Source organism: Cervus canadensis, chromosome 1, assembly GCF_019320065.1.
Source record: "Cervus canadensis isolate Bull #8, Minnesota chromosome 1, ASM1932006v1, whole genome shotgun sequence".
NCBI classification, from domain to species: Eukaryota; Metazoa; Chordata; class Mammalia; order Artiodactyla; family Cervidae; genus Cervus; species Cervus canadensis.
This window is the reverse complement of record NC_057386.1, coordinates 31518184-31539469: the sequence shown is the minus strand read 5'-3', so window position 1 is coordinate 31539469 and position 21286 is coordinate 31518184. Positions and strand designations below refer to the sequence as shown.

The following is a 21286-nucleotide window of genomic DNA, read 5'->3' as shown; positions in this document are numbered from 1 at the left end:
TCCAGGAAAGAGGGTCACCCAGTGGGACAACACGGTGTCTCTGGATAGTTTATTTTACACAGGATGAAATCTAAGCATCTCAAGTGTACACACAGAGCCGAAGGGGGAAAAAAATGAGAGCATTTAACTTCCTGAAAATGCTTTATAATAATGCAGAACAATTATATATAGCAAACGCCTTCAAAATTTAAACATTTAATTTTTCAGCATTAATACACACAAATGCTATTACGGGGGTGGTGTGGGAAGGGTGGATTACAGCCTCCATAGGGATCAGAGTTTCAACAGTGTTACTTATAAATTATAGTACATCAACTTTATTTACCGATCTAGGCAGCCAGGGGATGGAAGGATATACAACGTGGAATAAACACATTCATACCGGGATGAGGAATGCTGGAGGAGACACAGCTTTTTAACATTAAAAATGTATAAAGTATTTAGCAAAAGTTACAGAAAACAGAGCAAACAAGCACGTTTATTTTGTTAGAAAATCCCGCTTTCATGGGCTTTGCTGATGTGCTCCTGTCTGTGAAGGGGCTTGTTCCTGCCCCATCGTCCCCTTCCTGAGGGAAGGGCAGATATACCAATTTGCGGCCCCGTCCCCGAGGATGGCAGGTGTCCCTTTGAATGACTGTCCCTGGGTCCACACGGCTGCCTGGAGGCCCCTGTCCTGAGAGGTGGCCTCTTGCTGCATGTGATGCCGGTTGGAAAGCACCTCCACTCAACAGACAACAAATGCCCAGGTCCCAGGAAGGGGATGTGACAATGACAGATTACGGGACGAACAAGACAGCAGAGCGGGGCGGGTCTGCTGCTCTTGCCCTGGTTCCTTATGTGTTCCTTCCTTGTCACCACGTCACACCGTCCCCATCAGAGCATCCGTGTGCCTGACCCTCTGCCTCCCACCACTGCAAGCCCATTAGGGGTACCCCTGAAACATAAAGGGCCAAGTTCCCCTAAAGAGTGCAGATCCAAAGGCCATCACAGCCCCTCTCCCTGGGAGACACCTCCCAACAAGGCCCTCCAGTAGCCACACCCCAGCATCTAAAAGGTTCGGGGGGAGCCGAACATTGGTTTTTGTCACCTTAGTCTCACCAAGCCAGGAAAGAGGGGTTGGGTCCTCCACCTTCACAAAGGGCCCAATAGAAATGACTCCAGTGGGGGTGGGGTGGGGTGGGGATGATTTTGAGAGCCCCCAGGCCCCCTCCCCCCCAAAAAAAAGGTATCCTGGCAGTGGGGGACCCTGTGTTGTGGGCTCCACAGCCCACACTGTCACCTGGCTGGACCCAAGGATGTCTTCTGTTGGCTGGGAGAGGTACCTGGTTGCTTTCAGGGGCTCAGCTTTCACTGAGCAGGGCACAATTAAAATGTGGCTGGAGGAGTCCTTACTTTGGCGGTCTTGCCCAGAGCTGACAAGCATCAGCAGTTTGGTGTGGTTTTCTCTCTGCCACCACCCAGGAGGGTGGAGGCACAGGCCAGGTAAGCAAGGCTCGGGCATTGACAAGAACCTGAAGGGAGGGGGCTCTGACTCCATGCCTGGTTTTGCTCCTTGGAAGTGACCTGCAGGACATGGTGTCAAACATCAGTGGCTGAAAGGTAATGGCTTCTGCTTTCTTTAGGAGTCCAAGGAGGAGGAACTACCTCATTCTCAACAGCTCATGAAACTAAGTTTTTGTGTCTAAAAATCTCTTTTTAGATTTCTCAGCACCCAGGGACCCCTCTCAGGAGGGGGTGAGGTGACAGCACGCACAGCTGTGGCAAGCGGACTCAGATGAGGTGTGACATGTGCATTGGGCACAAAACTGGAAATGAGAAGGGAAGGGGAGACAGAATGCAGCAGCTGGAGGAGGCCTGGGAGAACGTTCTAGAATAAACACCTTCAGTTTGCAGGTGAAGCAAGATCCAGAGAAGGCTGGTGCTGAGCCCGTGGCCAGCCCCCTGCTTTCTCACCCACACCCTCTCCACCCACCTCCCACACCCCCGAACTCTCACCAAATGGCAGGGACTGGGCGAGGTGAAGGGAGGGTCCCAAGGAGCAAGTGGATTTGCCAGCTGAGATTCCAGCTTCAGGGGGCAGCAGAAACCCTGTCCGCCATCCCTGCCTCCACCCCCAGCAGCTCTCTGCATTTCAAAAAACCTAAGTGTTAGATGCCCCCAAACCTAAAATCACTCATAAAAAGCCAAGTGTGAGTCCCAAGAACCACTGGATGCAGCTGGCTGGAAACAGCTGTGCAAACAAGCTGAAGACTCCAGGTCAGCAGCTTCCAGGCAGACAACTGGTTTTAACAGCAAGGAAGCAGTGGGGTGCATCCATTCAACGGACGGCTACTCGGCGTTGCACGGGAACAAGCTAGTGACATCCTACGACAAGGTGACTCAGAGGCATCAAGCTGAGCGAGGAGGCCAGAATCAAAGGCTCCTGCCTATTTCTACGATACACTACAGAAGGCAGATCTGCATGGTTAGAAAATCCATCAGTGGTTGCCAGGTGCTGGGGATGGGAAGAGTGGATGGACATCAAAGGAGCCTGAGGGGATGTTTTTGGAGTGATGGAAATACTACGTTGATCTCAGCAGTGGTTACAAGACCGTGTCAAAATGAAAGTGTTAGTTGCTTAGTTGTGTCCCAACTCTTTGTGACCCCATGGACCCTATGTGTCCACCAGGTTCCTCTGTCCATGGGATTCTCCAGGCAAGAATGCTGGAGTGGGTAGCCATTCCCTTCTCCAGGGGATCTTCCTGATCCAGGGATTGAACCTGGGTCTCTTGCATTCCAGGCGGATTCTTTATTGTCTGAGCTACCAGGGAAGCCCCATAAGACGGTGTAAGTTTGTCAAAATTCATTGAGCTGTATCCTTCAAAAGGGTGAATTTTCCTGTATGCTCATGAACCCCCAATTTCAAATGTCAAATATTTCAATAAACTTGGAAAAAGAAAAGGCAGTGGGACCTATGGGGACAGGGAGGTTTATGGAAATGATGGTATGCTGGCTAAGGAAGTGTGCTTCTGATCTGTGCCCCACTTAACACTGGTCCAGGAACTTTCCCTATCTACATAATCGCCAGTAGGTCTGCAGAATCCTGTATAAATTCTCCGTGTCAAGGCCATTCACCGCTGGAAGTAAAATCACTTAAACAAGCCGAGGTCTTTGATGTCCTCGGAATCTTATGGCTTGCATTTCCAAGAAGGGACTTTGGCTCTGCCAAGATTTCTTTGCTTCCATCTCCTAATCTAGTAATTGATTGGTTTTCACAAAGGGAATACAAACCCCTGATTCTGAGTATATACAGGGTTTTTCTATTTGCTTTGGTTGTTAATCAGCCTCAGTGAGGGGAGAAGTGTCTCTCCCCAAAGAAATCCAACCTACCCTTCCCTGCCCCCGAGCTGACACAGGTGTTGGGTAGAATAAAAGGAGACCCAAGGTGGTCCGATGGGCAGAACCTCAGGTCAGCCATCCCCGAGGGGTCAGCTGGCCAGTGCTTTCCAACACTGATCAGAAGCAATAGGAAAAAAAAAAAAAAGAGGGACAAGCAGCTTATCCTGGAAGTTGCCTTGGCAACTTATGTTTGTCTTAGAGATTCTATTCTAAAAGTCAGGCTTTCACAGACAAAGTGCCTCCATGTCTCCCAGGCAGAAGGGGGTCACCTGTTTTCAGAAATGGAACACTGGATGTGCTCAAGAATAACCTGGAATCACTCACCCTGATAAAAGCCAAGCAAATCCTCTTATAACCTAAATACCCAAACCCAAATCAAACCAACCACTAGGGCAGAGCGCCACTCTGAAGACGACTTTCAGACATTCCAGACTTCATCCTGACTATAGGGACAGAGGTCTGGACTCTCAGCTGCAGCCCTGCTCGTGATTCACTGTTCAATTCACAGCTCTCACTGGCTGTCCTTGGGCTTCATTCTTCCTCTATGTAAAGCAAGAATTATTTGCAACAAACAAATCTCTGAAATTTGAGTTGGATATGAGCCGTGAGTGTCTGGTGACCCCATGATCATACTCTTGGTGCCGTCTGGCTCTTCCGTCCTTGGGTAAACACCACATGGCTTATTACAGGCTCCCAGTGGGTTAAATGTGGAAGAGGTGCAAGGCTCTCGTTTCCCAGAAAGGTCTGAAAACATGCCCTTGTCCACATGGAGAATACAGGGGGTGGGGATGGAGCAGAGTTCTTAGCTGGTACGAAGCTACATCTGTAGTACTGGCATAATACCTAGCTTGCCCCAAGCGTCTGCTGATTCAATGAATGAATGAATGAGTGAAGAGCTATCAGTACAACAGATGGTATCTCTGCAAACCTAAACTCTGCAGAGAGTATCTGTAGGTGAATGCCAAGGTTACTGACCTGCAAGACCCTAGGAGAAAAGACGAGTTTACACAAAAGAACAGATCATGGGTTTCCCTGATGACAGGGCTATATCTTGTTCCGAGATCTTTGCACATCGCCCAGGCTTACCTAAATGCTTGATGAATGAACAAAGGAGGGAAGGAAAAAGGAAAAGAAGTATATGGGGGTGTCTAATGAGACCGAGGGAAAAGGGGGAAAGCGTGACTTCAGAAAATAGACTGGTCTACATGAGGCCAACTCAGGCTACTCTAAAAGAGGCGAGAGCCCCAGGGAATAACAGAAGACTCTGGAATCCTCAGATGGGGATGAGAAAACAAAGTCAATGAGCCACATCACACATGAAAGTATCTATGTTAATAACAAGGCTATTGGCTTTCAATGTTGGAAAATCATCCACAAATTAGTTGACTAAGCCACAAAGCAATTACTGCTAGCACCCATCTTTTTTTTTTTTTAATCAAGAAACCAAGAAATGATAGCCCCAAATGGGCAGCTGGTGTCACAGCCCAACCCCAGACTGGAAGGAGTAGTTCTCCACACCAGACACAGATCCATCTTGGTGGCCTGTATGTTGGTAAAGGCCTTCACACTGACCTTTCTGGTTGGGATGTTTTGATAAGAAAAGTGACAAAGCTTGGTTTGCTTTAGGATATTCAGCATCTTTCTACTATCACTATGAGGGCGCCATACTGACTCAGAGAAAGGGGTACCAAGAGATACAAGAAAAACAAGTCATCAGTTACCAGCCTGGACGACGGAGAGAAAGACCAGTGAGTTGCCCTCTCAGATGGCTGCCCTTATGAGACATAAGTCCTGTGAATTCAAAGTAATCAATGGGAGAAGTGAAGAAATATGGGTTCTTAGGGTGTGGGCTCCAGGCTGGAATGTGCCCCTTGCAAGCTGTCTGACCTCCTCCAGCCCTTTTCTTCTTCCAATCCCCTCAAGCCAATTCTCAAGATTTAGTATGTAAGGGAGAAAATGATGAGTGAGGACCAGATGGCTTCCCAGGTCATGCTCAGACCAGGCTTTCTCAGGAAAGAGGAGATGGCAAAGGGGCAAGGGGGTACCAGCCCCAAGCAGGGGCTCCATGCAGGGCTTGGGAACGTGCAGAAGGAGCTGAGAGGCCAAGGTACCCGACTGCCTGGATGGTGACATGTACTGTGGGCACGACAGTCTGCAATGTCTGCACGGTGCCCGCCAATGAGAGCCAGACATAGAACAGCACTCCCAATTCCACTGTGCACGGGCAGGTGGAACAACCTGGGGGGGTGACAGAGACTTGTCCCAACCCCTCCCTGACATGAGACCGACTCAGCTCCCTGGGATGCGCGAGGGTGGAGCAGGGGGCTTCCCCGAGGAAGCGGCTGCAGGTTGGGTGGACTGGGATGTCTGGAAAGAGCACGTGGCATGGAGGCCTGATCTAACAGGCACACAATTTGCTGCTCCAACTGGGGGTGAATTTGCTGAATGAGGTAGTTTCATCCTGACCTCTTCAGGCAGGGTCAGTCTGGGAAAACTGGAGCCAGACCTTCTTCCCAAGACTCCCATTGGTGAAAAGTAGCAGAGAAGAGCCAGGATGTAGGCCCTCAGAATATTCAAGGAGGGGAAAAAAAAATCAAGAGGGAGGGCTGCTGCAAAGGATTCTGGGTGCGGGCTGCTGTGCTGAATGGTGGCCTTCTCTCCACGACTCTGATCCTGACACTCGGCTTAGAGACAGAGACCTCCCTCCCCTGCCCCTCCAAAGCCCTGGAGATAAGGAGGTCAGTTGGAAGAAGGGCATGAGCATGGGACACAATTGCTCTGGGTGGGGAGGGGACCCCTCTGGTACTCAACAGGGACCACAAAGTTCCAGTCTCGGTTTGTCCTTGGAGTGGCAAGCGCAGCACGGGACTCAGGGGGCTTCAGCCTCAGAGACAAGGGCAGGGCTGTGGATCCAGCTTCTCGGCCTGGGAACACCGGGGAGCTCCCCGTGGGGCCATCTGGGCCGCCCTTCCGGCATCACTGTCCCCTCGCCTCAGTGGACCAGGAGAGCGGGGGAGGGCAGCGCCATTCCCGACACCCGGCCCCCCCAGCGGGAGCGCCACCTCCTCTCCGTGGGACCCCCCAGCCCCTCCTCGGTAGGACCCCCGGGGCCGTGCGTCTAGATCTCCATGTCCACAGGGCGGATGTTGCCCGTCTTGTGCTCTCTGACCCACAGCTCCCTGTCTTTGGCTGGGTCTACTTTTCGAAGCAGTTGGTCCACAGGCTCGACTGTCTGCAAGGGACAGAGAAGAGAGGATGCAGTCAGAGGTGGAGGAGGAGCCAGGGGCGTGTCCTCTGAGCCATGCCACTCACACCCTGGCGCCTGACAGAGCAGCTCCTTTAGAGGGTTGTGGCCGCAGCAGGGGTCCTGGGAAGGCCTGTGCGAGGGACAGATGTGGGGGCTGGGAGAACCGGGGGTCGGGGGGCGCAGAGCTCTGGCCTCTGCTCTGCTTCCCCTCATGCACGCGACCTCCAGACCACAGGGTGGGTGAAAGAGCAGGCGGGTTCAAGAGTCTGTGACCCGTTCCTCTCTCCATGTGTCCCCCCATTTACCACCTGAAAACAGGTTTACTGAACTTTAGCTTGAGAGGTTTTGAATAGCTCCAGCATTGTAAGGAACCCAACAGAGGAGGCAAGGTCACCTCCAGCTATTTTAACCATCATGACGCGTCTATGGGGTGCGCTTGGGATGGAGTCACGTGGCTGTCCAGGGTAACTGACAGGTCCATCCCAAGAGGTCGCCCACAGGCCCGAGTCCCTGCCCACCCTCAGGACAGACTTCTCCGTAGCAGTTATGTAACCTGCCACCATGGCACAAAGGCCATGGCTCCCCCGGCCCAGCGTCCCCCGGTACCGCTGGCCTCGACCTAGGGCGGAGAACTCACGCTTTGGTTGAACATGTCCGTCTCGTGCCGCAGCTGCGTGTACTGGCAGAGGTGCTGCCGTATCATCTCCACCCTCTCGACCTCCAGCCGCTCCAGCTCCTGCAGAGGAGGAAACCCACAGAGACCTCTGGGGGGTGTCCCTCCAACCTGGGGACCTTCCCCCTACATGGGTCCTAGACCATCCTAGAGGCAAAACACAGATGCTGCCCGGCTCCCTGGGGTCTGGCGAGGCACCCACCCCGTATCTGGGGGTGAAGGTATAGCCAAAGATGCAGTAGCTGCTGTTTCCTGAATCTCCTTCTGCCAGGCATGGTAGGTGCTACGAGCTTTCTGCACATCGCTTAATTGTCCTCATCACAATGTTAAGAGATACAGGTTCTGTTCTTACCTTTTCCAAACAAGGGAATGAACACCTCGAGAGGTAACATCGCTTGCCCAAAGTGACAGGCAATTATGGGAGCAGTGGGCACAGGATCTTAGTTGCAGCACGTGGGATGTAGTTCCCTGACCAGGGTTTGAACACAGGCCACCTACACTGGGAGTGTGGAGTCTTAGCCACTGGGCTACCAGGGAAGCCCCCCGTTTTGCCTTTAATCAAACTTCTGCACCACTGCAGCCCCAGGCCCTGACGGGGTTGAGAAATGAAACACATGCAGGAGCTTCTGCCCTTCAAACTCTTGGGGCTTTGTCCTTGGACCTCTGCTGAGTGGCCTCGTCTCCTCTGTCCACCTGAGTGCTGAGGGACAGGCAGAGGAGGCAGGAGGGCCAGGAGCGGGGTGGCCAAGGCCAAAAGAAGAGCAGAAATTTGGCTCCTAGATGGCTCTGCATCTTTGGAATTTAGGGGATCCGGCCACTGTTCTGTGTACAACTAGGTCACTGCCCAGGTGATTAGCTGGGGAGTGGGGGGAGTAAGCAGGAAGCTTAATTAGGAGATTAACCAGGAGGAAATCTAGGTCACTGTCCCTGGGGGAGGCCTCTAATCTGCTCTGGTGCGCTGGTGCCTGGGGAAGGCAGAGGGTTAGTCCCGTGCTGGATAGGCAGATGGATGGGGGGTGGCTTGGGGCAGAGGGATGGTGTGATAAGCACTTGGCAGGACACCTCCTTTCTCACCTGGCCCAGTGGCCCAAGTGCCAACCCATCTCACCATCTACTCAGCAGGTGCTGACTTCACAGAAATACTCAGGAGAGCAAAGAAGTGGTCTGATGCCTGTTCCCCGGCCCCTGGGCAGGCCTCCCCCACTGCCCCAACTTCACCCATCCACACATCTTGCAAGGCCCTGCGATCTTAGACCCTTAGTTATTCTGGGGGTAGGAAGGCCCACATTTACTACAACTTGGCTATTTTTCCTAAATGGACCACTCTCTGTTCGTTTGACCCTGACCCCTCAGGAGGATATGGCAAGAACCTACAGCTGCCTGTGTTCACACAGTAGGAAGTGCCAGAGCAAGGGTATGAATCCACATCACCTGGCCTGGAGATAGGGTCTCAGTCTCAACATTAGAGCAGATCTAATGACCATCTCTCACCTCCACCCCATCGCCCTCATGTCCACCAGCATCCACCCACAGCTTCCTGAGCGCCCACCCCTGCGGGGACATGCTTCCGCATCTCCGGTCACTCACCAACGTGGTGGTCACCATCTCTTCAAACCACTTGGACTGGGCCTGGTTGTAGAGGTCCACACAGCGCATGAGGTCATCTCCTGCAAAGGGCCAAGGCCACTGTCACTCTGTCACTCCTCACCAGGGCTGCCCTCTGCCACTCCCACCCCATGGCCAGGGTGATGGAGGCAAAGAAGGGGCAACCCAGCATTATGAAAGACTGGCTTCATAGCATCCACCTGAACTTAAGTCCAGATGCCAAAAACTCAGGAAGGGAGTTTCTCAGTAAGAGTCTATGTATGGTGTGGGTGGGGGTACTCCGGGGACCCCTCAAGTCTATCATGAGCCCCAGAAATGCTTCCTTCTCTAGAGATGGCAGTTTTATTTCACACTGGCAAGTCCTGCTTGGTTGAACATGTGTCTCAAGCAACTTGGTACTAGTTACAGAAGGGAAGTTTGCACATCACGTCTGTTCAATGGTTTGTCTTGTGTGTGTTTCTGTGGTTGTGTGTCTGTATGTGTGTGTCTGTGTGTGTACAGGCAGCAGGCTGTCATTCTGAAACACAAAAGAATGTGTCTGATGCTTTATGGCTCATTCATGTGCAGTAATGGTATAAAAACAGGCACCAGAGTTTAACACACCAATTCCAGGATATTGGCTACCTTGGGAATCAGAGAAAGGGTGGGGGTGGGAAGGGATGGGCTCTTTTGATAGCATTTTATTTCTTAAGAGAGACATCTGAAACAAACTATTCTATCTTGATGGCCAGTGTATTCTTTTATGTAATTGTATATATGTTTGAGACAGTTTATAGTTTGAAAGAAAGCAAACTGAAAGTGTTACTAAGGTCCTGGTACCCTAGACTTGCTACAAAGAATACAATTCCTGGACCAGAAGCATTGGTACACCCTGGATATTTGCTCCAAAGGTGATCTCATGATATTTCCCAGACAGGGTGAATCAGAAACTATTTCCACAAGCTCCTTGGGTGGTCCATGTGCACATCACAGTTGGAGGAGCACAGGTCGGTGTGCACAGAGCTTCCTGATCATCACAGGGTTCCAGAGAAAGGAAGACACCAGGGACCCGGTTCACGATGGGAAAACTCACGAGTGAACCCAAAGATAACGGATTAACCCTTCAAAGGGATCCCTGGAATGGCACCACTTGCTCACGTGTATTCAGACATGAAAGTGAAGGGAAGAGGGGGAGAGTTATGCCCAGGGCCTGGCTCAGGGTCTCCTCCCCAGTGAGCTATACCATTATCTGGGAGCTAAGCCTTGAGTTCTTCTGTGTATTCTTGCTTTAGTTGGCTCAAAGCTCACCATCGCAGCACTGTTTATAATAGCCAGGACATGGAAGCAACCTAGATGCCCATCAGCAGACGAATGGATAAGAAAGCTATGGTACATATATACAATGGAATATTACTCAGCCATTAAAAAGAATACATTTGAATCAGTTCTAATGAGATGGATGAAACTGGAGCCCATTATAGAGTGAAGTAAGCCAGAAAGATAAACACCAATCCAGTATACTAACGCATATATATGGAATTTAAAAAGATTGTAACGATAACCCTATACGCAGGACAGAAAAAGAGACACAGATGTATAGAACAGACTTTTGGACTCTGTGGGAGAAGGCGAGGGTGGGATGATCTGAGAGAATAGCATTGAAACATGTATATTATCAAGTGTGAAACAGATCGCCAGCCCAGGTTGGATGCATGAGACAAGTGCTCAGGGCTGGTGCACTGGGAAGACCCAGAGGGATGGGATGGGGAGGATCCCATCCTCCTAGGTGGCAGGGGGGATCAGGATGGGGAGCACATGCAAATCCATGGCTGATTCATGTCAATGTATGGCAAAAACCACTACAATATTGTAAAGGAATTAGCCTCCAACTAATAAAACTAAAAACAAAAAAAAAAAAGCTCAACATTCAGAAAACTAAGATCATGGCATCCAGTCCCATCACTTCATGGCAAATAGATGGGGAAATAGTGGAAACAGTGTCAGACTTTATTCTATTGGACTCCAAAATATCTGCAGATGGTGACTGCAGCCATGAAATTAAAAGACTCTTACTCCTTGGAAGGAAAGTTATGACCAACCTAGATAGCATATTAAAAAGCAGAGACATTACTTTGCCAACAAAGGTCCATCTAGTCAAGGCTATGGTTTTTCCAGTGGTCATGTATGGGTGTGAGAATTGGACTGTGAAGAAAGCTGAGCGCCGAAAAATTGATGCTTTTGAACTGCGGTGTTGGAGAAGACTCTTGGGAGTCCCTTGGACTGCAAGGAGATCCAACCAGTCCATCGTAAAGGAGATCAGTCCTGGGTGTTCATTGGAAGGACTGGTGCTGAAGCTGAAACTCCCAATACTTTGGCCACCTCATGAGAAGAGTTGACTCATTGGAAAAGACCCTGATGCTGGGAGGGACTAGGGGCAGGAGGAGAAGGGGACGACAGAGGATGAGATGGCTGGATGGCATCACCAACTCGATAGACATGAGTTTGAGTAAACTCTGGGAGTTGGTGATGGACAGGATGACCTGGCGTGCTGCGATTCATGGGGTTGCAAAGAGTCGGACACGACTGAGTGACTGAACTGAACTGAAGCCTTGAGGAACAGAACCCACATCAAGGGCTTGGTTCATTTTGCTCTTGGTCCAAGGCCAATGGGTGAGCCCTTGATCCCAAGAAGGACTGAACTGGAGGGAAGAAAGTGGATATTTTACTGCAGTCATAGTCCCACCAAAAGCCTGTGCCTGACCGTGGGTAAGGTCACCCTTATAAACACAACATGAAATTCCCAAAGCTTTATTTGTTGATTCTGATGTTGAGAACATGCTTCACGAACTTCTGCAACATCAGGAAATAATGTAGATGAAGGCAGGTGTGTCTCTTCTCTACGTAGTCCAAGGGTTTGAAATCAGACCCTTCTGAACAGTATGGGTTAAGGACATGGATTCTGGAACCAGACTATTGGGGTGTCATATAGCTCCACTGTTTACTAGCTGTGCAGCCTTGGACCAAGTTGATTCATCTGCCTGTGCCTCAGTTTCCTCATCTGTAAAATGGGGATAATAACAGTACTTTCAGAGAGCCACAGTGAAGATTAAACAAACTAAGAAAAAAAGTGAAAAAGAAATACAAAGAACAAAATAAAAAAATAAACCACTTATGAAAAATATTTGCAATTCAAATGACAAAATGTTGATGTTCCTAACTTAATCCCTGTCAATCAATCAATGAGAACAAGACCAGCCATCTGACAAGAAAATGGGAAGAGAATATGAGTGAATCATTTTAAAAACAAAAGTCACAGATGATTTAAAAGTCTATTTTTAAAATGCTTGACTCCACTCAAAAAGCAGTGTAAGTTAAATTAGAAACAAAATACTATTTTTCACCAGATAGCTACGATATCAAAATGAGACAGCATACAGTGTTGACAAGAGTTTAGGGAACAGGCATTCATAGAGAGTAGGCACACCCATCTGCGAAGCAACTTGGAAACATCCATCAAAATGAATACAAGCCTCTGACCCAGTTATACGCCCCAACATCCCATTGACATGCAGACCCCCACCCCCCACAGAGAGGCATTTATAGTAACAGCATCGTTGACACTGACAAATACTCTGAACAATTCGAAAGTCCTACAAAAGTCCATTAGGGGAATGATGAAATAAATCTGGACACAATCATATACTTGCACATTATTCAACTATTTAGGAAATCTGATGTACAGAAATGGATGGGTAAATAAACTGATGATAAAATAGACCTATCTCTAAGATACATCTATTAAAATATAAGTTCAGAACAGTATAATATGATATGTATATAAATTTAAATATTAAAAACATTTTAAAAATTAGGGTGTGTTGACAGGGACTATATCTGGGGAATAAGATTTTATATTCTTCTGTGTTGATTAAAATATTTTGCCAAACAGCAATATTGTTTCTGTAATATAATTATTTAACAGTTTCTTTAGTTAAGCTAATTTAAATGCGCCTCTCCTCTCCTTGGGTTTTCTTTCCCACTCCCAACAAGTGTAGAGCATGGCTTCTGTTTCTACTACTGTGCTATTAAAGATCTTTATATAAATGCTGCATTTTTTACATTTTTCTGTTATGATATCTTTACACCACCTTATTTCAAAATGTCCCTAAGATGGCTGTTTTTCATCCTTTAATGAACTAATTACACCAGGTCCACCAGAAGTTGGGGTGAAAAAGATTTAGAGACCAAACCATCTAATCCAAACCTTATCTCACAGCACATATTCTAATCCCAGAAAGCAAAATGCATTGCCTTTGTATACTGTGAAACTGGTTGTTAAGAAATATTGAAATTTAAAAAAAAAACAACTGTTTCTTGCTGACTTTTCTCCCCTTCCCTTGTGTATTAGCTAATCTTTACCTCTAGGTGGAAGCAGATGCTGACTCACTGAGGAATATTTTGGAGAGAATCTGAAATATGGTTCTTTCCTTTCTTTTTAAAACATATTTTCTTGGCCGTACTGCAAGGCATGTGGGTTCTCAGTTATCCAACCAGGTGTCAAACCTGCACCCCTTGCATTGGAAGCAAGTAGTCTTAACCGCTGAATTGCCAGAAAAGTCCCTGAAATGCGATTATTTCTTTAAACAAAATGTCAGCCTCTATTCTGGGTCAGTCGTCCATCACTAGAGGAGAACCTTTGGAGAACTATTACCCAGGGAGGTGGGGCAACTTGGAGGGTGGGTGGGGTTTGCACTTCAAGGAACTCCAGGCAGCCACAGGACCCCTCAATTCCAGGTCCCTGGAGGAGTCTGCCCACCACCTGACCAGAGACCCTGGGCTTGGGTCAGAAGCAGCCGTCTCTGGGTAGGGTGTGGGGAGACCCCTCCCTCACCACTGCTTCCCACGCCACAGCCTGCAGCCCCAGTCTCACCCCGTGGAATGCATGTTCCCAGGCACCCCATCTCCCGGCCTCTCCTGTCCATGCCTCTGGGACCGGGTGAGGACAGACGGGGCAGCAGGTGACAGGGCCGCACTCACCCGCCTGCGTGGACTTCCTCCGAGCCTTCTTGATGTCCTCCTCTGTCTTGTTGCTCAGCTTGATCTCCAGCTGCTGGGTCTTCATCTCCAAGTCTCTCTGCCGCTCCGTGAGGGCTTTTCGGGCCTGGGGTCCAAGGACGTGGAGTTAACCACAGGCTCAGAGATAGCAAGGGCCCACTGGGCCTGGCCCCCCTTTTTAGGTTGTTGTTCACTTGCTAAGTTGTGTCTGACTCTTTGCAACCCCACAGACTGCAGCACGCCACACTCCCCTGTCACCATCTGGAGTTTGCTCATCATGTCCATTGAGTTGGTGATGCCATCCAACCATCTCGCTCTCTGCCACCCCCTTCTACTCCTGCCTTTAATCTTTCCCAGCATCAGGGTCTTTCCTAGGTAAGTTCTTTCTTTTCCCTGCTTTGGTAAATGAGGCTACAGGGGCTCCATCAGGCTAAGCGGTGAGACCAGCATCACCCAGCCAGCTGGGGACCACACTGAGGCTGCAAAGTATCCTTTCATCCTTGGCCTAGAGCAAGGCCCCCAGAGCATGCTTTCACTGGCACATGTACATGTTCTGGGGACCCAGGCAGTCCTGAGACCACAGCTTCTCTGGGGCAGCAGGGACCACAGAGGTCATCAAGGTCACCTCCTAACAGTGGTCAGCAGCTGGCAACACCAGCCTCCCCATTCTGGGGTGGCATGCGCCTTTCAGTGCTGGCCTCTGGCAGGGTCTAGGGTGCCCGCAGCAGTAATACTCCCCTTTTCTCCCACACCCTCGCAAAGGCGCTGGGGTCAGCCCCGGGGGGAGACCTCTCTCTGCTCCATAACTGACCATCAGAGCTCCCAGCAAGGTCAGACCACCTCGGCCTCTGGGAGGGGGGGGTGGTTCAGTCAGGAGGGAATCTGCCAAGTGAGACCCAGACAAAGGGGCCCTGTGTGGACTGGCAGTACATCCAGGCTTCAGGATCCTCAAAATTAGGGTGTACCTTGTCTCACATTCCAGATGGAAGCCCCCTACAACCCCAAGGCAGGTGCAGCCTCTCCCACCCCAACTGGGAATCTGAGCACTGGGGGAAGCACACACTTAACCTCTGGCCAGGGGAGGGGATTCTCATACTAACCCCCACCCCCAGATCTGGCTGCAGAGGGGACAAACGCCCCTGCCAGGGCACGCGGAGCCCCCCTGCTGGCCCCCAGGCACTGCTCCCTCCAGCATGACCCCCCCACTCTGCAACCTGGGCCCTCACCTTCTCCACCGCGGCATAGCGGCTGGCAAGCTGCTTGCGGAGGTCTGCGATGTGGTGGTCACACTTCTTCATGTCCTTCTTGAAGTTCTCGCGGAAGTTCATCAGGGGCTTCTCCACCTCGCTGTGCAGCTGTTGATGGGGGAGACACACTCAGGACCCGGGGGGCACCAGCTATGAGAGGAGGGAGGGGGTGCCTCTCCCACCCAGTGGGTGAGAATGGATACCATCTCACAGGGAGGTCAGAGACAAGTAGTTGTGTATGCAGTCGAGGATACTGCCTCACGGATACACAGGCCTGCCTGTGTATGCAGGCCAGGATACTGGCCTTCACTGGCCAGGCCCAGGGTTCACACCAATGGATGGGTTACTCCCTGGAGCCCACCAAGTCCCTGTGGGCACCCTCTTCTGGTGTGAAGCCCGTAGAGCCTCCTCCGGGGCTTTGCTCAGATGTAATCTCCCTTACTTTCTAAACTGGGAGCTTTGGGGACCATCCCTGTGACCCCAAACACTCAGCAACTATCACAAAGGTGACATTTCACCAGGCGATCTTGGGTCAGTTCTACTTATTGATCATCTACCTCATGCCAGGTACAAAGACCACAGATGATGTGCACGTGGTCCGAATCTCCAGGAAGCCATGGTGGGAGCTCACAGGGACCCTTCCTGAGCCGTGCCTGCTGGTCTGCATGGAGGCTGGCGCACCCCCATGCCACCAGAGTGGACCAGCCTTGCACCTCTAGGGCCAGAGAAGGGCCCTTTAATGCTCTGAGAGGCTCTGGGTGGTGTCAGGTTTTCCAGCTTTCTTTTCTTTCATTCCTTTCCTCTTTCCCACCCCACTCTCTTTGGAAGGAGAACTTTTACTTAAAACTTTTTTTGGGTGGTATGAACATAAGATATATGTGATAACAGATAAATATGGACCTGCTGTGGTCAAAGGCACAGTCTAGCAGCCTCCCTGCCCCTGACTCAGCCTCTCAGAGCCTCACCGACCCTGTCTCGGCTCCTAAGGCCCCCAACACAACCTCTAGATCCTCCTTACTGGCCTCCTAGGGCCCCTCACTTGGTCTTCCAGGGTCTCTCAACCTCCACCCTTCCTGCTGGGAATCAGATCTGAACCTCCCTGGATGGATGACATCCCAGCTCTGGGACTCGGACTTCTCCCCTTCCTCACCAGGCTCTTTCTTGCTACATTACCTTTTTCCCAGAGGCCTCAAGGATGGAGGGGTTCCCTGTACCAAACCACTGATTACACATTGACTCTGAACTCTAGGAGGGTGAAGGCCAAGCTGGCTTGGCCCCTGCTGTATCCACAGTGCTTGGCTGCAGCAGGTACACAGTGGGCCCTCCTGCACTACTTGGAAAAATGACAAGATTTTCGGGACCCAATGCTCTGGGTGACAAGATGATGCTTTGCTGGTGGGTGACCTTCAAAGACTAATGGAGCGGGGGCTGCACTAACACCCCTCCCCTCATGTTGGTTGTAATGTCTGCTATCATGTGTTTGAGCCCTGGGAAGATTCCTTGCACAGGAAAACACCCCCATCTGGTGGCAATCTGTAAAATGTTATAAACTTAAGTGCTTCTGAGACCTAGAGAAACCCTTCCCCACACAGATTAGGCACTGGGGGAGGAGGGGGAGGGCTGCATAGTTGGCTGCCTTGGGAACTTGCTCCTGGTTGTGGGTCTATGTGGGTTAACTCAGCTTGTTGACCCAGTAACTCTGAGCTTTCTTTCTGAGGACCTGGAAAGCAAGTGATTTCCATATATTCATATGCCCAGAAGTGACTTGCAGAGACTTGTCAATACTCAGGATTTCTGGGTCCTGGCCCCAGACTGTGTGGTCTGGGGAGGGACCAAATCCTGCCAGGACCCCCCAAGGCTCTCCCCAAATTCCAAATGACATTCTGGAAACATCACATTACTGACTGTTATAAGTGATTCAATCCCATGGATTGAAGACCCGCAGAGTCTCCCCCTATATTTTAAGTACTTTTACAAAAAGGCTAATTTTTTAAGAAAGTTGGCTAGATGTCTTTATGCTCATTCTTAAGTTTTAAGCATATCTGGCTAACCGGGAGGCCAAAGTCCTCCACAGAAGCTTGTCCTTATAAACTTCAACTGGCCTGGCTTGGTTGCAATAGGCCATTGAAGCCATTCAGTTTGCCTTTCAGAATTTCTGCCTCTTCCTTCCACGTCACTCATCAGAAGAGAGCAAGAGAAGTCTCAGGTCAGAAGGAATTTCAGACACCACAGGGAGACCTCGGAGAAACTGTGGGTTGGGTGACAGACCACCACAACAAAGTGAATGTCACAAAAAAGTGAGTTTTGCAATAGAGCAGGTCACATGGATGTTTTGGTTTCCCAGTGTACATGGATGCAATGTTTTTATACTATACTGTAGTCTATTAGGGCTTCCCAGGTGGCTCAGTGGTAAAGAATTCACCTGCCAATGCAGGAGACGCAGGAGATGTGGGTCAGGAAGACCCCCTGGAGGAGGCAATGGCAATGGACTCCAGTATTCTTGCCTGGAAAATCCCATGGACTGAGGAGCCTGCAGGCTATGGTTGATAGAGTCAAAAAGAGTCGGACACGACTGAGCATGCACGCATGTAGTTTATTATTATGTCTTAAAAATGTTCATGCCTTAATTTTAAAAATACTTATTGCTTGGATTTCCCTGGTGGTCCAGTGGTTAAGACTCTGTGCTGCCAAGGCAGGGGGTACAGGTTCAATCCCTGGTCGGGGAGCTAAGATCTTGCATGCTGTGGGTATGGTCAAAATAAAAATATTTATTTCTAAAAAATGCTAACCATCATCTGACAATGCAGGGTTGCCACACATCTTCAATTTGTAAAAAAGACACACTAAAGCAAAGTACTATATAGAACAAGGATGCCTGTATCTGGTCCCATATTTTTCAAACAGTGCATTGCTAAGAGTTGTGAAATGGTTAGTGGATCAGGACCAGCTTTTTGATGAACATAGCCCAGACATGAAGAGGAAACATCAGAGATGTTTTAGCCACATATGGGGGTATCTGTATGTGATTATCTAGGTGTGGATACATGTGTGTTCCGGGTGGCCATGGAAAATGTATAACTAGGTCACAGTCAAGTCAGTTTCAAGTCTCACTGATTTGGTCCAAACACTTCATTTCACACTTGAAAAAAATTGGAAGCCCAGGGATGCTAAGTGGCTTCCCCCAAGATCACAAAGCTTGTGAGGGATAGCACTGATAAAAAATCATTTTTTATTGTTCTCTTGATGCCCTCTGTGCTCCCCAAAAATCTTCTGCTGAATACATGGCCTTGACTACATGATTAAATTTTCTCCCATCACCAGGAACTTTTCTATTCTCTCTTCCTCACCCAGAAGCAGGTATAACTTCTTTTATATAGAGCAATCTTATTTCTTTAATAGTCTGTTGCTATGAACAATGGCTCAAGCTAGGAGACTTCGAAAAGCCTAAGATTCCTGGAATGAAATTGCATTTCTTAAAGAGCTCTTGCCCTTCAACACAGAACACTCAGGAAAGACATTTTCAAGGAGCCTTTTGGAGCAGATGTTAAAATGGATTTTGCACATGTGGAGCTATATTTATCTATGGTGGATGGATAGTCTTTTCTTTTTAAGGAATTGTCATACAACCACTGGGCTGCTACCATGACTGCCTGAGGCCACCAACGCTGACTGATGGGCTGGAGGCAGCAGATATTCTTATGGAAAAATCTATGTGTGAATTTTGTGTGAATATTTTTCAGAAGCCTCCCATCAGCTAGAAGAAGTCCGCTCTGAATTAAAACATCCCGGCATTTGGAAGATCAGCCTGTACCACTGCGGACAGCCCCTAAGAGAGGGCAGTGTGCTTCAGAACAGAGTTCTGGATTTTAAACGCCACTGGTCTGCCCAGAGGAAAGGTCCAGGGGTCAAGACTCCAACCCACTCAGTCTCCTCCTCTGTTTGCTCAGTAGCTGAGCCCACTTGGCTGTGTGACCATGGGCTGTGACTTGACCTCTTTGTTCCTTCTCATTTGTGAAATGGCGATGCTGTCTTGCATGATGGCTGATGCAACTGAGGGAGACAAGTTACGTCCTGCCCATGACGCTCACATAACCGTGATACTGTGATATATGGGGTTGGCCGAAAAGTATGTTAGGATTTTCCCATGGTACAGAAAACTCAGAATGAACTTTTTGGCCAACCAAATGATAACATATTTATTTTGGTCTTCATCCCTAGCTCCTGGCTGGAACTCCTAGAGCCTTCACAATTTCCTAAACAACAAAGGTACTAGGAGAACATTTTCTGGTTTAATATTTGGTCTTTGAGCCCAGTTCTGGCACCAAACTCCTACATTTCTTAGAATTTCTTATGAGACGAGTCTGGGTGGGGTCCTGGATGGGGGTTTGTCACCAAAAAGACCTGGCCATGATTGGAACTTTCAGCCACCTTCTCCGATCCCCTGGAGGGAGAGGAAAGGAGATGGAGACTGAGTTGATAATTATGCCTATGTGACGAAGGGCTTTCTTGGTAGCTCAGCTGGTCAAGAATCCGCCTGCAATGCAGGAGACCTGGATTTGGTCCCTGGGTTGGGGAGATCCCCTGGAGGAGGGCATGGCAACCCGACTCCAGTATTCTTGCCTAGAGAATCCCCATGGACAAGGAGCCTGGTGGGCTACAGCCCATGGGGTCGCAAAGAGTCAGACACAACTGAGCGACTAACACACAGCACATGTGATGAAACCTCCACAAAAGTCTGAAAAATCACAGGGTCCAAGAGGTTCTGAGTTGGTGAACACACCCACGTGCTGGGATGTGCACCCCAGCACCATGGGGACAGACACTCCTGCACTCGGGACCCTTTCTTACCTGACCCTGAGCATCTCTTCATCTTTGGCTTTTATCATTCCCTTTAATATATAATAAACTGATGAACCTCATAAGCATCTCCCTGAGTTTTGTGAGCTCTTCTAATAAGTTATCAAACCTGACGAGGGGATCACTCGAAACCCTGATTTGCAGCCAAGCGGGACAGAAGTTGTGAGTAACCCAGTGACCCACTACTTAAAACAGCCGTCTGAAGCAAGCGTGGCCCTGTGGGACTGAGTCCTTAACCTGTAGGATCTGACGCTGAGCTCCGGGCAGTTAAGTGTCAGAAGTGAATTACATTGTAGGACCCCCAGCTGGGGTCAGGGAATTGGTCAGTGTGGGAAAAACCCAGACATTTGGTGACTAGAAGTAGTGCTGTGAGAATGTATAAGAATTTGCTCAGTCGTGTCCGACTCTTTGCAACCCCATGAACTGTAGCCTGCCAGGCTCCTCTGTCCATGGAATTCTCTTGGCCAGAATACTGGAGTGGGTAGCCGTTCCCTTCTCCAAGGGATCTTCCCGACCCAGGGATCGAATCCAGGTCTCCTGCATTGCAGGCGGACTCTTTACCCATCTGAGCCACCAGAACTGTGAGTAGCAGTAGTAAAAAGTAAGATTATAGGAAAACTGTATGGGGGAGGGCTCTGTCACCCATTGAGTACTTCACAAATGACTGAGAATAGGGGGCCTGCTGATGGGGAGTAGAGGCCACCAGGATCCCCAGGGATCCAGCAGGTGACCATTTAGAAGCCTGCAGACCCGGCTCCCAGCCTCGATGCTCACAACACACCCTTACCATTCATCTCACGGTCAGTGGAGGTTTCTACAATTGCAGAGATTGGAGCTGCCGGGGGTTAGGAGAGCAGGAGGGAGACCTAGAGGGAACATTGCTGTGATCTTCAGCTTAAAAACAACTCACTGCTCTGTATACAAGGTTCAAAGGCGACTCATTTATGGGGCTCCTTTCTCTCCCAGTGCTCGAGAGGCAATTTCCTTGTGAAATGCTTGGTGTTTAAGGTTAGTGTGCCCTTGTTGGTCCAGGAGTTCTCACTCACATTTGGGTGTCAACTCCCTCTCGGGGCACCAGCAACCTTCAGGAGCAGGGAGCTGGTAATGGCACTGTTTCTCCTTCCACCTCAGCTCTTTATAAATCGCCTTCGCACATCTCAGCTGTATGAGTCATTCATTCTGCCCGTAGTGTGCAGAGAAACATCATGGGGCAGAGTGGGGAGACCTGGAAACAAAGCCAGTTTC

General features: G+C 49.6%; 1 protein-coding gene across 8 annotated transcripts in view; it reads right to left on the bottom strand.

Moving 5' to 3' along the window:
• Positions 1–122: 122 nt before the first annotated feature.
• Positions 123–21286, bottom strand: part of GAS7 (growth arrest specific 7) — a 200973-nt gene continuing 179809 nt past the window's right edge. For all 8 annotated transcript variants that reach the window (XM_043474140.1, XM_043474154.1, XM_043474177.1 and 5 more), the window contains 5 exons: positions 15164–15292; positions 13920–14043; positions 8886–8965; positions 7263–7361; positions 123–6610 (listed from right to left, as the gene is read on the bottom strand). In XM_043474140.1, coding sequence (XP_043330075.1) covers positions 6497–6610; positions 7263–7361; positions 8886–8965; positions 13920–14043; positions 15164–15292 — 546 coding nt within the window. In that variant the 3' untranslated portion in view covers positions 123–6496. The remainder of the gene's footprint in view (positions 6611–7262; positions 7362–8885; positions 8966–13919; positions 14044–15163; positions 15293–21286) is intronic.